The sequence below is a fragment of the Elephantulus edwardii genome, unplaced genomic scaffold, assembly GCF_000299155.1.
Source record: "Elephantulus edwardii isolate Elephantulus edwardi_28Jun2011 unplaced genomic scaffold, EleEdw1.0 scaffold00001, whole genome shotgun sequence".
NCBI lineage: Eukaryota > Metazoa > Chordata > Mammalia > Macroscelidea > Macroscelididae > Elephantulus > Elephantulus edwardii.
The window spans coordinates 27488773-27506174 of NW_006399751.1; the positions used below are offsets into that span (position 1 = coordinate 27488773).

The 17402-nt window shown below is 37.2% G+C and overlaps 1 protein-coding gene across 3 annotated transcripts in view; it reads right to left on the minus strand.

Moving 5' to 3' along the window:
- Positions 1–1421: 1421 nt before the first annotated feature.
- The window catches only part of ITGAV (integrin, alpha V), a 123415-nt gene continuing 107434 nt past the window's right edge, over positions 1422–17402 (minus strand). For all 3 annotated transcript variants that reach the window (XM_006878773.1, XM_006878771.1, XM_006878772.1), the window contains 12 exons: positions 16966–17033; positions 16002–16149; positions 15448–15540; positions 12970–13049; positions 12476–12556; positions 11907–12012; positions 11312–11470; positions 6007–6120; positions 3078–3191; positions 2874–2981; positions 2185–2307; positions 1422–1517 (listed from right to left, as the gene is read on the minus strand). In XM_006878773.1, the coding sequence (XP_006878835.1) occupies positions 1422–1517; positions 2185–2307; positions 2874–2981; positions 3078–3191; positions 6007–6120; positions 11312–11470; positions 11907–12012; positions 12476–12556; positions 12970–13049; positions 15448–15540; positions 16002–16149; positions 16966–17033 (1290 nt within the window). The remainder of the gene's footprint in view (positions 1518–2184; positions 2308–2873; positions 2982–3077; positions 3192–6006; positions 6121–11311; positions 11471–11906; positions 12013–12475; positions 12557–12969; positions 13050–15447; positions 15541–16001; positions 16150–16965; positions 17034–17402) is intronic.

Below are 17402 nucleotides of genomic sequence, written 5' to 3' on the forward strand. Positions count from 1 at the left end.
CACTCTCTCTACAGGCTTATAAAACTACAGCTGACCAAGTGCACCACTTTTAATAGAATCTAGAAAAGTAGTTTTATTAATCAACCCAAAAAACTTTAAAAAGTTTTCAGTAACAAGTTGCTTATAAAATTATCTTATAAAAAGAATTTTGATAGCTGAGAGTGGTTTTATACATTATCTTGCTTAAAATGAGGTAAAAGCTAAGTGATTAGCATTATTTGTAAAGAAAAATCAATGAGAGTTTTGATTCTAAGCATTCTTCATGAGGTAGGGGGGATGGTGAGGGGAAACAGTCTCATAAATTGTTAAGATTCCTTATTAATCTCAACCCCCTCTCAATTAGTTTTAGAAATACAAGGAAATACACATGTGGAAAATTGCTCTAAAAACTTAATACCCACATGCAATGGTATCAAAGAGCTGCAGACATAGTCTTTTCATGGAAATGCTTTCTTTTTTCCCCTACGGTAAAGAACTCAAAATCACTGCTATTGAATCAGACAGAACCAATGCACAGCTGAAAATCAAAGGGGTGAAGCCACTGGTAGACAAGAATCAGCAAAGTGCCACCTTTAGGTCAGCAGTGCAACTTTCTACAGTCTATACCACAATACCCTGAACAAAACAATGGAACATATGTACTTTACAGAAGCAACTTCCGACCTTATAAGGCTCAACATTTCTGAATGTTCAGCTGAAAATGAACTATTACACACTGGAGGTGTTTTTGATACTAGAAGGAAGTTTGAAGCACCTAGAAGGGAATCTTACAAATGAGTATCTAATAAAATAGATTGAAAATTAAAAATAAATACAACTTTAACACTGTGTACCCAATTCCCATATTAAAACCAACCATTATAACTACCTTGCTATATAAGAATTTTTACGAAATCATGCATTTAAAAAGAAAAAGAAAACCCCCCAAAAGTTCTATCATATAGTTGATATTAAATCCCAAGTCCATGCAGCTATAAAGTCTTTAGTAGCTTGAAGAGTCAACTGTAGTGTATTGTGTTTTAACATTAAGTACCTGTACAAACATGGATGCCAAGGTCCAAATGTGAACTGTTTAACGTGATGACAATATAAACAATGAAATCTAACATACTAAATAATAAACAGTAATTATAAAAGCTCTTAAATTTTATATAAAGTAGTAACTAAGAAACTAACTGTCCTATATACATTGAAAACTAGCACTTGAAAGTTTATCATTTAAATAACCAAAACCAGTTGATGTCTATTAAGGGTATGTCTGAAATTAATTATAAAGACAAGGTTGGCAAATATTGCTCTCATTTTGTGACTAGTCTCAATGGTCATCAATAGCAGTACAGTCTAGGAGTTTCATTCCTCATGAAGGCAGTCTCAGTCTGTATCGATGCTGGCAGGGTCAGGATGTGCCAGAAGTTACACAGTTAAGTTTCAGAGTTTCCTTCGCTATTTTCTTGAGGTTGAAGCTGTTCTCTCTCTTGTTCTTCCTGAGGTGGCCGGACTCGTTTAAAAAAGCCCATCTGTCAGGTGAAGAAAAAGACATATTACACTTTATCAGTTAACAATATAAAAAGACTTTTTGAGTTACTATAATCAAGAAAATTTAAACAATGTTACAATTTCTCTTGCTTCAAGTAACATACAATGCCCATAACACATCGACATTACAGAACTCTTGCTTTGTTAGCCTTCTCTCTTTTTCAGTTGCTTTGTATGCATCTGAAATTTAGACAGTGAATAAGGATGACTGAAGAACTGATGTCTAAATTGTGTGGTGGTCAAGAGTGCTAAATATACTATGAACTGTCAAAAGAAAAAAAACCCAACACATTATCTGTCTTGGAGGAAATGCAACCAGGGCATTGCCCTAGAGGCAAGATAGTAAAGCTTCTGTCTCACATATCTGGGCATACTGCCAGGAGAGGCCAGTCCTTGGAAAAAGACATCATGCTGAGAAAAGTAGAGGGTCAGGGACAGAGAGAAGACGTTCCACAAGAGGGACCAATACAGTGACTACAAGAAAGGACTTAGCAGAGGTGGTGAAGATGGCACAGGACAGGGCAAGGTTCCAATCCACAGGGTCCCTGTGAGCTACAGTGGGCTGGATGGCATCTAACAACAGCAACCCCATCTGCCTTTTTTTTTTGGCCTCCCCTTTCTTCCATTTTTCTGGGTTCCACTACTTACCCTGTACATTACAAACACCAAAACAGCCAGTAACAACAACCCTGCTAGAACTGCTAAGATGATCACCCACACGGGCACAGGCATGGGTGTGGGCTGAATGCCCCAGGTGACATTAGTGGTAACCTGTTAGGGGAAAAAACATTTTTGCATTTTAAAAGTCTTTTATTCACTTATTCTACTAGCATTTTGCGTGATTATTATCTTGAATTTAAATGACTTTCACATGATTCTCCTTTTTGTGTATGAAATTTAGTGATCATATATTTGGTAATGAAAGCAGGGACACAGAAAACTCCTAACAGTAGGTTAACTTCTGATAGCCCCTGAACAGATATGCAAATATTCTGTCAGTTTATGATGTTTCTTGATCTTATTCTTCAACTGAAGCTTTTCAAAATGTAGTTCATTTCCAACTTTCTACCTCTGTGCATTTAGAATTTTCCTCTGAAAAATTTTAGTATATACTAAGAATTCCTACACAAAGGACATAATGGTAAAAAACCCACACCACAAAACCAAACAAACTGCTAGCTTTAAACATTCCATGGTGTAAAGAAATAACTCAAAGTTTTGAAAAAGGTGATTAAGTAGCTAAACTGGTATTAAAAATAACAACCACAAAAGAAAGCATCTAAGATAATTGAAGTAAATGCGTTTATTTATTTCATCTCCCCAAATAAAGTACTTACTAGTGTGGAGTTGAAGATATCCTCAATGGGAAGATTCTTATAGGGAAACTCTATCACATTAAACGAAGCTGAGGACTTCAGAGAATATGAGTGATTCTGGTTTTCCTTCTGTATGGAAATAGAAATGAAGTGGTTTCTTAAATGTGAGGGCTATTCTAGCTGTCTGAAAAAGATGAACTTATAATGCTGGTTCTGTCCACCTACATTCATAAAGGTCTCGGTCCACAGGAGAGACTTCACGTACAGGATGGCACTCTTCCCTCTATCTAGCCGTCCAACTTGGCAGGTGATCTTCAAGCATTCGGCAATTCCACAGCCCTTCCAAGACAAGTTTTTTACTTTCATGAAAACACCACTCTATCACCCCTTTAAAACTTTTCAAAATCAGGTTTCTTAAGTGATGATCTAGATTCTCTTAAGAAAAGAAATCTAAAAGGAGCAGGCTAAGACTCGAGATGACGAATGCTCTTTGTTATGAAGGGGGTTTGATTTTAATGTAGTGTATGACAGTTGTAATATCTAGATATGAAAAGATTCCTTTTTTAAGGCTTGACATCAAGATTCTTCAAGCAATACCAAAGCACAGTGGCTTTATAAGATATGAAGAGCAGATTACAATGTTCTTGTGGAAAATATGGAGAAACAGTGACTTTTTAATGACTGTTAAGTAACAGAATCAAGTTAGTCCTAGTGCAATAATCAAGCAACATGCCTATGGCCTTTAACATATTTCATGTGTTTACTGTAACTTGAAGGCATCCAACCAGACAAGGCATACATGCATAACCTTCTATGAGCCAGTGAAACTGGCTAGACACTAGACAATTTATAACAATTTTTTTATAGCATTAGGCAACTTATAACAATTTTATTCTGTAAGTGGCATATACCACAATTTGATGAGAAAATAAAATTTCAGTGATTAGCAAATGGATCAATTACCCAGAAAATGATGGGAGAAACAGAATTAAATCCAGATATGTCAGACTCCAAAGGAAAGCATGTATTGTTTCTACTAAATTGTATCAGCTTTATCAAAATTGCAAACAGCACACACCTAAGAATTCTAATCAATACATCTATTTTAAAAATAAAATTTTTACAAGTTCTCAAAAGGCAGAATAAAATAATGGATTCAAATCAACAACCAATGTTAAGTGTAAGGAATTTATAACTTCAGAGCCATTTAAGAACAGAATAGGCTGCTTGGTTATATAGCATAAATTCTTATTTACTGGGAGTATTAAAATATGTAATAGTCAACAGTTAAAAAACCCTGGTGGTGCAGTGGTTAAGCACTCAGCTGCTGGCTGGAAGTTCAATGGTGGGGAAATGTCCTCACTCAAGGACAGATATCTGCTGAAGTTACTACTCTGGAAATAGCTACATATAAGAGATTGCGATTTTTAACAGCATTAGTTAACACTCTTGGCACCAAGAGCCAGGAAATTAAAAGATGAATTGAGCTGGGAAAGGCTGCTGTCAGAGACCTCACCAAAGTACTGATGAGCAACGATATCAGTGTGGAGACTAAGGTGTGCATAATACAGGCCATGGTCTTTGCAATCACTTGCTATACATCAGAGAGCTGGATAATGACTAGGGATGATAGAAGGCGAGTTGAAGCCTTTGAGCTGTGGTGCTGGAGAAGAGTACTGAATATACCATGGACTGCTAAGAGAAGAAACAGGTTCATCCTGGAGAGGGTGAAGCCAGGCTGCTCATTGGAGACAAGGATTCTGAAGCTTCATCTGACTTCTTTGGAAATGTTGTAAGGAGGGACTGGTCCCTTGCTTGGGAGGGTGGAGGGACAGTGCAAGAGAGGAAGACCCTCCATGAGGTGGACTGATTCAGTGACTGGGGTAAGGGGGGTAGGTGTGTCAGAGACAGTGAGATTGGCACAGGATAGAGTAGGGTTTAGGGCTGTTGTACATAGGGTTGCTATGAGTCACAGGCAACTCAATGGCACATTAACAGCAACAACAATGAATGGGTGATATGGGGGTACCAAGGCCTGGGTTCACAACCCCGTTTGGGTCAACTTTGAAGGAGCATCCTAGCTCCAAAGCCTGGGGGCAGCTGAGAAAACAGCTGGAGCTACATCAAAAAGTACAACTTCATTGTGACCATGCTTGAGTCTTCTCTCACTCATGCTGTTGTGTGCCATGCAGTCAGTTCTGACTCTTAATGACTCCAACCAGTTTTCTGGTATGTAATCTTATCAGAGCCGACTGTTAGGTCTTTTCTGCCATGGAGAGTTTTGGTGGGCTCAAACCACTACTCTTTCATTTAGCAACCTGATGTTTTACCATTGTTCCACTAATGCTCCTTTCTCTCATAACAAAGTCCCTGCAGGCAAATCCCTGTTCTGCGCCTGTTATGAGGAAAACTGCTGCTGTTACACATGGTCCTAGAGAGTAAACCTTCAGAGCTGGACTATCTGCCAGGGAGCAGTTGGCAATGAAGATGCCATCACTATTTGCAGGTCAAGTTGTTAAGTCCAAGGCAGACTGTAATGGTGCAACACTTAACATTTCTACTGCTCACACATTGGACAAGAGCTTGAAAAGCTAAGGATCAGATCTGGGATACACTTCAAAAGCATAAGAGCTCCAGAAAATCGTGGATTTTAAATTCTATTTGGTCTGCTTTGCAAAAGCACATTGACAAAGATGGAGAAATTTAGGCAATTGCTCGAAACAGTTTTCCAATCCCAGATAACCCTGAACTCTCTGAGCCAGAAGTAGCCCACTCCTCCCTATTACAGACTAGAACTGACTCCCTCTATGAAGAAAGGCTGAAGCCCCTACCTTACCAGATGGTTCTCTAAGGAACCACCCTCCACACTGGGTACCAAGGTAAAGCCAAGAGGTCAGTAAAAAGAAAGCAGTCAGAAAATATGTAGGAACATCAAGTATTCTTATTAGCAAGCTAAAAAAACCCCAAATCATTTGAAGAAAATGTGAGGCTAATTTGACTAGGAAGAAGGAAAAGAAGACGACGGAATGCTATAAAAATATATGTAGTTCTTGTGAGCACAGCTGTTGTTATTTTTGAAATATGCTATTTGGCATCAGTCTTATAATCACATTTTAAAAATTTTTAACGTCTGTGTAGTTAAAGTGGCACTTACCAAAGTGTGAACATCCCCTTCACTGAGGGTGAGATCTCGCTTAGTGACGAGATGGTTCCGGTCACCCTGCCCAGCAAGTGTGTCATTCTTCTGAGCTGTCTGGGAATTTGAGACCTAGTATTGGAGCAACAAAATGGTGGTAAAAAAATAACATAAAATGTGTCCATCTTGTCAATTTTACATAAATTGCTCTTTAAAAAAGCAGGGGATAAAAAAAGTATAGGTATGATAGAAAACTCTCTACTTAATATACTCCATAAAAGAAGGAAAGAAAATATAGAGTCCTTGTTATACAGAGAGAAACACCTCACTGCCTTCACTTCTTCTTCTTGCAAAGATGGAGGGGGAGCTAATGAAACATACTGCAAGTCTGAAATTTCACACGACACCTGTGCTGAGTGGCAGTTATGAGTTCACTTTTTGTCCCATAGTCTTACTTTTTCAATTCCGTTTTAAGTAGTACCTTTCTATCCAAATGTGCATGACAGAATGGTTCTTGTGGGTGCCGCTGAGTTGAATACAACTCATAGCGATCCTATGATCAACAGATCTGAACCCTAACCTGGTCCAACCTCCCAATCTCTGACTTACTCAAGCCCACTGGGAAGTTACTCTGTCAATCCACCTGGTTGAGGGTCTTCCTCACCTTTGCCTCCCCCTATCTCTCCAAGCATGATATCCTCCAAGGAATAGCTGTTCTTAGCAACATGCCTAAAGTACGCAAGATCACATCCTTGCCGCCAAGAAGTACTCTGGCTGCACCTTCTCCAAGACATGTCTGTCTGTTCTGTTGGCAGTCCATAGGATATTCAGTACTCCTCTCAAGAACATAGCTCAAAGGTGTCAATTTTTGTCATTCTTATTCATTGTCCAGCTCTATGCAGCATGCCAAGGGATTGAAAAGACCATGTTCTGAATCAGTCTTAGTCCTCAAACTAACAACAGTGCTAACAATAATCTGGAGAAGTTCCTGACAGCAGATGTTTCCAGTGGAATACATCTACTGATTTCTTGACCGCTCGTATGAAGTATAGTAATTGCAGGTCTAAGTAAGATGAAGTCATTTGACAGGTAAAATCCTTTCTCCATTATCATGATGTTGTCTATTGGTCTAGTGGTGAGAATTTTTGTTTTCCTGACAGCAAGATCCAATCCTTACTTAAGGCTGAAGTGTTTGATCTTCTATAGCAAGTATTTCAAGTCATTCCTCACTTTCAGCAAACAAGATTGTGCCAACTACATAATGAAGGTTACTTATGGGTCTTCCTCCAATCTGATGCCACATTCTTCTTCATGGAGTCCAGTTTCTCAAATAATTTGCTTAACATACAGATTGAAAAGGGATCAAGAAATGATACCACCCTGATGCACACCTTTCTTAATTGTAAATCATGCAATGTTCCCTGGCTCTGTTGCACAACAGCATTTTAGTCTAGCTCTAGATTTCACACGAGTACACTTAAGAGCTCTGGGATTCCCATTCTTCTCAAGGTGAACCATAATTTGTTATGATCTACATGGTCAAATGCCTTTTCATTGTCAATAAAGCACAGACAGATATTTTTCTGGTATTCTTGCTTTCAGTCAGGATCCACCAGTCATCAGCAATGATATCCTTGGTGCCACAGCCTCTTCTAAATCCAGCTTGAACTTCTGGCAGTTTTCTGTCCATATATTGTTCTAGCCATTTTAAAGTTATTTTCAGCAGTATTTTGCTTGCATGTGATATTAATGATATTGTTTAATAATTTCCATATTCTGTTGGACCATCTTTTTTTGGGAATGGGAACAAACATGGGGATCTCTTCCAGTCAGTGAGCTAGGCTCACCTTGTCATCCAAATTTCTTGACAAAAACTGGAGCATACATCCTTGACTGTCTGTCATCTCAAATATGTCAACTGGTATCCCATTGATTCCTAGGGCTTTATTTTATGCCAATGTCTTTACTGCAGCTTGACTTCCTTTCTTACCATTGGCTTTGATTATATGGTATTTCCTAAAATACTTCAGGGTTGGCCAGTTCTTTAAGGTAGTTATTTTCTGTACTACCCCCATTTTCTTTTCATGCTTTCCAAGTCATTCAAGATTTTGCCCATAGCATCTCTAAATACCCAAGTTACAACTTGAGACTTGAATTTAAGTTCCTTCAGGTTGAGAAATACCAAGTGAGTTCTTCCCTTTTAACTCTCGAATTCTCGTCCCTGAACATTTCTCAAGCTGTTCTTTGAAATCTTCTATTTAATTATTTTCATTTCATTTCAACATCTGTCCCATTGTCAGTGCTTCTTAAAGCAACTATTTCAGTTTTTTGTTTCTCCTCCATCTTGGAAAAGACCTTCTGCTCTCTTCATGAATGATGCCCTTGATGATATCCCACAATTCATCTGTTCTTCATCACTGGTGTTCAATGCTTCAAACCTATCGTTAAGGTGATTTTTAAATCCAGATGCAGTAAAATCAAGGTCATACTTTGGTTCTCACTGACTTATTTTCATTTTCTTCAGCCTCAATTTGAATTTGCACGTGAATAATTAATGATCTGTTCCACAGTTGGCACTTGGCCTGGTTTTGACTGCTGATACTGAGCTTCTTCAAGGATTCAATGTGAATGTTTCAAGGAAACAATGTGAATGAGGAATATGTGGAACACAATGTATGTAAATGAAACACAATGTATATGAATTATATACGTAAACCAATATAAAATAAATTTTAAAAAGGTATTTGTAATGAATAAATCATTGAACATATAAAATTTGATCATTCCATTTCTGTCACCTAGTCTGTACTTTCCAACTACTCTTTCTTCTTCATCGTTTCCAACTTTTACATTCCAGTCACCATTTATCATGAGTGTATCTTGATTAAATATTAGTCAATTTTGGACTACAAAGTTTGATAATAATTTTCAATTTCCTTTTCTCTGGCTTTATTTATTGTCGTGTATATTTGAATACTCATCATATTAACGGGTATTTCTTGTATGCGTCTGGATATTCTTATCACTCTCAATATTGTACTTCAGAATAGAACCTGACAATATCTTTTTAATTATGAATGCAACATCATTCTTCCTCTGTTTTTCATTTCTAGCATCAAAAGATCAATTGCATTGGGAAAATCTGCTGTCAGGGGCTCTCTCTAGAGTAGTGAAAAGGAATGATGTCAGTCTAGAGGCTAAAGTGTGCCTAATCCAGACCATGGTCTTCACAATTACTTGCTATGCGTCAGAGGGCTGGACAATGACTAAAGATGACAGAAGAAGAATCGATGTCTCTGAGTTGTTGTGTTGGAGAAGAGTATTGAACATATTATGGACAGCCAAGAAAATAAATAGGTCTATCTTAGAAAGGGTGAAACCATGTTTCTCCTCGGAGGCTAGGATTTTGAGGCTCTGTCTCCCTTACTCTGGGCATGTGGCCAGGAGAAACTGATCCTTGGAGAAGGACCTCATGCTTGGAATGGTGAAGGAACAGTGCAGGAGACAAAGACTCTGGATGAGATGGATTAATACAGTGACTGGGATAATGGGGGTTGGTGTGTCGGAATCAATGAGACTGGTTCAGGACAGGGCAGGATTCAGAGCTGTTGTACATAGGGTTGCAGGTGACTTGAGAGCACATAACAACAACAGCACAGTATACCAAGTGACTGTCTGATGCAAAGTGGCCAAAACCAGTCCCTCTCATCTCACTAATGCCTAGAATGTTGATGTTCAGGTGTTCCATTTAATTTTCACACCTTCTAGTTTTCAAACACTCATACTTTGCACATTCTATATTCCAACTATTAAAGGATGTTTGCAGCTGTTGCTCTCATTTTGACGGACTTCCAATCTGGGCTCTGCCTCTAATACTATTAACTATCTGTGTCCTTCCATTGTTCAAAGGCAATTCAGAATCCTGTTATTTCAGAAGTGGATGGTCCATCCATTTTCCTAGTCCATATCCAAAGTTACACTTGATTTCATAAAATGACGTCTTTCTAGGGTATGTAATTATCAAGAAATTTCTAAGTACAGCCTTTACTTATCCTTGAGACAGAAATTTCAGTGTCTTTGTTGCTGGCGTTAGCTACTGTTGAATGGACTCAAGGATGCCATGTTCAATGAGATCAGACTATTTTGATGCACAAGCTTACTCCTGGCTGATTTTTGGAAACAGATTGCCAAGTCCTTCCTTCTTAGTCTGGAAACCCTGATGAAACCTATTCAGCAGTTCTGCAAAATGCATGCCTCCAATGACAAATGAGTGGTGGCTGTCAGGAACTCATGCACAGGAGACAAGAATTCTACCACTGAATGATCACTGTCCTCCTTTAACATAATATTATACACTGGAAAAACTTTCATGTGATGTTGTTGTTATGTGCCGTCAAATCGCCTGAGACTCTATGTACAATAGCCCTAAACTCTGCTCTATTGTGTGCCAATCCCACTGTCTTTGACACACCTGTGCCCATTACCCCAGTTACTGAATCAATCCAGCTCTTGTAGGGTCTTCCTCTCTTACGCTGTTTCTCCACCCTTCCAAGCATGATATCCCTCTACAAGGACTGGTCCCTCCTTACAGCATATCTAAAGTACATGAGACGAAGCTTTAGAATCCTTGCCTCCAAGGAGCAGCCTGGTTTAAGCCTCTCCAGGATGAATCTGTTTGTTTTCTTAGGAGTCCACGGTATATTCCATACTCCAACACCACAGCTGAAAGGCATCAATTCTCCTTCTATCATCCCTAGTCACTGTCAGCTCTCTGACACATAGCAAGTGATTGCAAAGACTACGGCTTATATCAGGTGCCCTTTAGTCTCCAGCCTGCCATCTTTGCACTTCAGCACTTTAGAGAGGTCTCTAACCACAGACTTTCCCATCGCAATACATCTTTTAATTTCCTGTCTGCTGGTGCCAAAAGTGTTGACTGTGGATCCAACCAAACCAAAACTCTGAACAATCTCAATCTCCTCACCATCTATCATGTGGAGTACCAAAGTTAAATCGAACCATTATTAACTATACAGAATTATGTGTGCATACTGTCTGCATATGGGTATATGTGTCTACACATAGTCCTGCGAATTAGAAATTCACAGAATTCCTCTTCATTCAATAAATCAATAACTTAATTTTTGTATGCTAAATAAGAACTACAAAGTATTTTTGATGAGTGCATTTGTGTTTGAGAATAGGATTTTTTTTAAAAAAAAAAAGAAAAATAGCTGTTTTTCTTTTGTGTATTTGTCTTATAGGCTTAGGGAGGAGAAAAGCAATTATCATCATAATGAAGAGTTGTTAATAAGCACATTACCTTAATTCTCAAAGGGTTAATTTCCATGTCTGAAGTGCAGTTCATTGGCCCATCAATATCATACTGAAGGATGTACAGCAAAGTATTATTATTGTACTTGTAAGGCCACTGAAGATTCAGCATTGCCTTGCTGAATGAACTTGGACCATTGTTTCTCAACTAATGAGGAAAGGAAACATAAAAAAAATATATTTTTTAATAATTCTCCTAGTTAACTTTAGTAAGCAAATTAATAACAATTTATGTGTCAGACATTCCCCAGTTAAGCTAGTATTTCAATGGGAGGGTGATTATGAAAAAAAATGGTCAACATTTGTCTTTGACGACAAAAGAGGAAACATTTAAAATTCTTGATGAAAGACAGGCAAAGAAGATTCTCTTCCAAGAGAAACAAAATGTTGATCTATTATCTTTACTTAAGGACAGTGATTAGCTCTTAAAAAACAATTTACAGGATTTGATTTCTTTTAAACACTTGAAGTGTCTTGACCAGTACAAATGAAATGCTGGGGCTAAAATTTAAAGAAGTAACTGGTTTGTTGCACTCTTTAGTGGCTCTATGACTCGGTTCCACTTATATCCAACAGCTGCAAACCTCATAGATGTGCTGAACAACTGGCCCAACATCTTCTTCTGTCTCCGGGTGCTCCTTGTGCTCCCAATTCGGAATCGGAAGAAAGATATGATCAGGACTTGAGACTCTAAACAATGACCAAAGAAAGCCTACTATGAATATCAAAATGACGCAGTCAGTTCATTTCCAAGAGTATTCTATAATCAAATGAATAATAATGGAACAGGAAGTTCCAACGAAAAAAATACCTACACATGCAGGCACACACACACAAAAATCTATAGACATATACATGCTTTATTATTAGATGTGCATATTAGGAGGTGAACTGATGAGTCAATTTGTATAAAAAGGTCAATAAACTTATTTTGCGTCTAGTGTTGCCAAGTCTAATTCCTTCCAGATGTTCACCAGATAAATATTTACAGCTTTATGATACATGGAAGAGGTTTTCTCTCCGTAAAGCTAAAGCCTTAGTGAAACCATCATTGAACATGAAGTACCTATTTTTAGAAAGAAGCTAGGGCCTTGTAACAACTTTCAGAAAGCAATCTGGGGAATGAGGTACTCAACTTAGTAGTCATACTGACCCTCTTATCTCAACAGCAGCTAAAACAGCAAGATCAACTTTGTAAGACACCACTGGGCTTACTTTATCAAAAAGATTGGAGCTGAAAAAGAAAAAAAAAAAGTCAGAACTGAATTGTACACAATTATCAAATCATAGCGGTAAATAGAGTAAAACTAAAGAGGAACAAATGAAAGATAACTACAAATAAAAAACTCACAAATTAAAAACATTCTTTTCAGTAGCATTTAATTCCAAGATGATAAAGTTCTGCTACTTTTCTTTGAAGATTTTTATCCAACCTAGTGTTCATGTTAGTGGCACATATATATTTTGTTTTATAACCTCAAACTGACATTATAACAATGTTTAAAATATGGCTTAACAACGATCAAGCAATGTAACTGTAATCTCTTAAATTTTATAATATTTAAAATATTCTGCATTATTAATTTTTAACTATGTTAAAATGTTTTCTCACTAGCCTTTACAAACAAATAAAATGTGTTTGCATACCTCTGAATTTGTAAATCAAATTTCACAGACATATCCATCTCTGACTGCTGGTGCACACTGAATCGAAGGCCAGCTAAAAGCTTAAGTGGGAAAAAAGTATGGCACGGTTGTCAAAATACTTTTTCATTCACGAAATTCCACAACTGTTCAAATAAAAACTTTCAAAAACTGAGTCTTTCTAAATTACAAATAAAATGGAAAGTACTCTACCAAAGACAAGTAAAACTAATTTTCTATTAAAAAAAACCCCAAAACCCTAAATGAACCACTGTCAGAGAGCTTACTGGAGTGACAGTGATCCTGCAGGGCAGACTAGATCTGACTGTAGGGTTTCCAAGGGCGTAAACATCTTTACGGAAGCTGACTGTCTCATTTTTCTCCTATGGAGGTGCTAGCTGATTTGAACCACTGAACTAGGAGTCTAACTACTTAATCTGTGAGCAACCACGGCTTCTTAGTTTTATATCACTTTTCTTTTATTTAAGATACTTGTGCCAATCCATAAAGAATCTATTAAATAATATTAATTATACTTTATACTTTTTTGGTAACTGTAGCTGTTAAATGATTAACTAGGAAACTACAAGAGCGAAAGAATGTCAAGTCAATAAAAGTACAATTATGCACCATGATTTGGTAACAGAAAGCTAAGTAATGAACTAAGTAGTCAGAAAGAAATTGAAAGGAAGAAGTGAGTGGTTTTTAAGAGTGGGAAAATCTTACTTTGAAATAAAACCCAAAACAAACTAATGGCATGAACAGGACTAGAACCAGAATTTCTTCCCTTGCCTCCACCCTTCACCCCACCAAGACCAATCCTGCTCCTGCCGGTAGAAGCCTGACAGGTTATAAATAAAGCTGGAAAACTAAGCAGCCAGGCTCAAGAAACCAAGTTTCACAGAGATTATGTAAAGGATAGATAAAAAAAAAAATGGAGCTTCTTGGCTATTTCCTTATATTGTCTCCTACTTGACAGAATGTAAAGGGGATTCGACCAGCTGCTCTGAAAGATAAAGATGAAGCCATGTGCTCCTCGTACAGCCCACGACCTGATGAAGGGTCACCAGGAGTTAGAACTGACTTGATGATTAGGTTTTCTTTTTCTTTTTTTTTTTTAAAACAAAGTCAGAAGTTGTCCATTTGGCATAATCATAAATTTTTATACTGCATGGACAATGAGTAAGCGAAAAAAAGAAAATGAAATGATGAGAAAATAAAAATCATGATCACTCATTAATAACAACACACTGAATTATAAATACATGCTAAAAAGCCAAATTCAAGATAATGTGTATAAGGCCTCCTTCCTAAAACAGAAAACTTCCAGAAATAGTTACTTTTATTTGGAAAAGAATAAGTAAATAAATGAAATAGTTAGCCTCAAATTATTACCAGTTCTCATCTGACCAGTATTTCCTGTTTGATTAAATAAATGCAGTTGAGACAGCAACAACAAACCCGAGTTCCTGCATGACACAAATAATGACCGTGTGCTCAGTCCTAACCCAGAAGCTGGAGGTCCAAGGGGGCCTCAGAACGAAGGTGAGCCACCTGATGAGCTACCTTCAAAGAGAAAGCAGAGGGAGCTCTGGTGGCCTAGTGGCAGAAAGCTGCCCTGCAATCCCAGAGGTTTGAGGTTTAAATCCACCAGATGCTCTGCTGGAGCAGGAGGGACAATCTCCTTCTGTACCAGTCAGATCTGATTTGATGGTACACACACAAAATAATATTTTTTTTTTTTTAAAAGAAAGAAAGTGGAAGGCCTCTGGTACACAGCTCTACCCAGCACATGGAGCCGTCAAAGCCAGAACAGACTCAACTGCAACTGGGTTGGTATGTTAACTATTATACTCTATTCTCCACCGGAGAAGGAGGAACAATCTCCTCCTGTACCAGTCAGATCTGATTTGACAGGACACACACACAAAATAATAAAATTTAAAACAAAACAAAACAAAACCCTATTATACTCTATTCGTGTTTCTGATGATTCTAAAAGAGATCCAGTGAGACTTCTCAATCGCCTGGGTTTTATTATCCACCAACTGAAGAGGTATCTGATCAAACTAAGATTCTCTTTGATCCTCTATTTGAGACCACCCTGTATTTCAAATTAATGAGATGAATCTACTCCAGCCAAGAAAGACAGACAGTATTTTCCAGAGATGCTTTTTTATTTTTGAGAACCCATGAAGGAAAGCACCAGTTTAAGAATATTATTATCTCAGCGCTCTGTTTAAACTATCTTCTCATCCACTTGCATCATCGAAGGCAATGCGCAAAGCAGTGAGTTCAATATGCTCTAACAGCACAATCTATTCAGTATCTTGATCACAATGAAATAAAACTAGGCTATCACTAAACTCGAAATCGAAACCAACTTAATGACAACAGTGTGAAATGTTTGTAAAAAGAATTACTATAAGCAAACTATTTTTTCCTTTTAAGGGAAAAAAAAATTTTGTTAATAAGTCTTACTTGAGTTCCTGCCTTCATTGGATTTCCAAGGTCACATACCACCTGGCGGGTCTGGTTTTCTGTTTTAAATGCACAGGAAAGTCTTGCTAAAGCCTTTGTAAGACAAAGAAAAAAAGAAGGAAACAAATTATTTTTGCAGAGTTGTGCTTTTTTTTTTTACTTGAAGCAAACATGTCCATTTGAACTATGAAAGTGAAGGAAAAGGCAGGACTGTGTAGTTACCATATATAAACGTTAAGTATTTCCAAATTGTGCTTAGAGGACTTAGATACACAACTGTATTGCCTTTGACAAATAATGTGATGGACAGGCCTAGGCACTACATTTATCTGACCTTGTTTTCATGCACTCAACTAGTAACTGTTAAAATGCCATATCAGTGCATTTACAAAGTAGTAAGCTTAAAAGGAATTCCATAGATAGCCACTCTATTGTCTAGCAATTTAGCTTTAGGTAGAATAAGTAAGCCAGTACTCTACTAAATAGGGGAGCAGCTCATGAATATTAATAAGGTCCATGAGTGCATTTCGATTTATAAAGATGCAACTGCTTACTTCACTGTTGCGGACAACTCCAATGAAGTCAGCTTGTGGGGGAATGGACACAATGAGCTCAGCTTCGTAGGCGCCTTCCCCCTGGTTTTCAGCCTTCACGATCAATGTCAGAGGGTTGTCATCCCCAACATAAATCTTCTTTTGATCACTGCAAGTTAATATAAATCCAGACAGTGAAAGAAAAACTGCATGGGGAGAGCATAACTGTTCAAAGAGATGAGAGGGAGCCTAAGACAGGACCAACATGTTTAGCAGAGTCTCAAGATATTTTAAGACTTCACAGCTCAATAGCAAACTGGAAATAGCACACAAATATAATGTTTCTTGGTAAAAGAAAATGTTAATGCCACTAATTTATCACTACTGTACACATATCTATTACTGAAGTAGTATCAAATGTATCTTTGCATATATTCATTAATTCTATGAGTTTTTCAACAATAAAAGTAAAATGAATTCTTTTGATGATTATCACAGCTCTTTCAAATGCCTATACTGTAAAAAACAGTAATATCTGTTCATATTTAAGGGTATTATCTATCATGAAATGTATTCTCTTTAGAGGATATAATGTTACTTTCATTACTCAATGACTAATATAAAATAGTTCTATCAAAGTAGGCTACATGTAGACAGTATTGATTTATCTTTAGAGATAAATTTTTTTAGATAAAAATATCTTGTCTAGAGAAAACACAGTATTGTTGTATCTTTAGAGAATATAATATTACTTTATGACATTACACAATGAAAACCAGAAAGAGACCTATCAAATATTAGTAAAACAATATTGATGGTTTTACTCACAATCATGCATTGTTCTCTAATATAATACTCACTTAATTGTGTTCATATTTTGAACAGAAAAATGTGCTCTTCTATGTAAATTTACTACTAATGATAATTAATAACATGTTTATTATTGAAACATAAAACCATATTTATTCTTAAAAAAACCATTTACCTGTCTACAGAAACTTCAAGCTTGGGTTTACAAACATTGTCCTCACCACAATCAAGTAGAATATGAGCCTAGGAAAAAAAAACGCTTTTTAAAAATACAGGAAATATATCAATATAGAGTACATATGCCATCTATATGTGTATCTGTATGTATGTACATATACATGTATTTATTTAGGGAACTGTAGTAGCGCAGTGACAGCTCTAGTGGCCTAGTGGTAACAAATTGCTCTTCAATCTCAAAGTCACTTGGTTCAAACCAACCAGCTGCTCTGCAGTAGAAAGATGGACAGTCCCCTCCCGGGCAATTCAATTGCCTCTGAAATCCTGCCGGAGGGTCAGCTATGGGTTGCTTCGACTTGATGGTACACAACAACAACAACAGTTGCTGAAAGGAAATTAGTGGAAAGGATTTATGCTGCCAACCCAAAGGCAGAC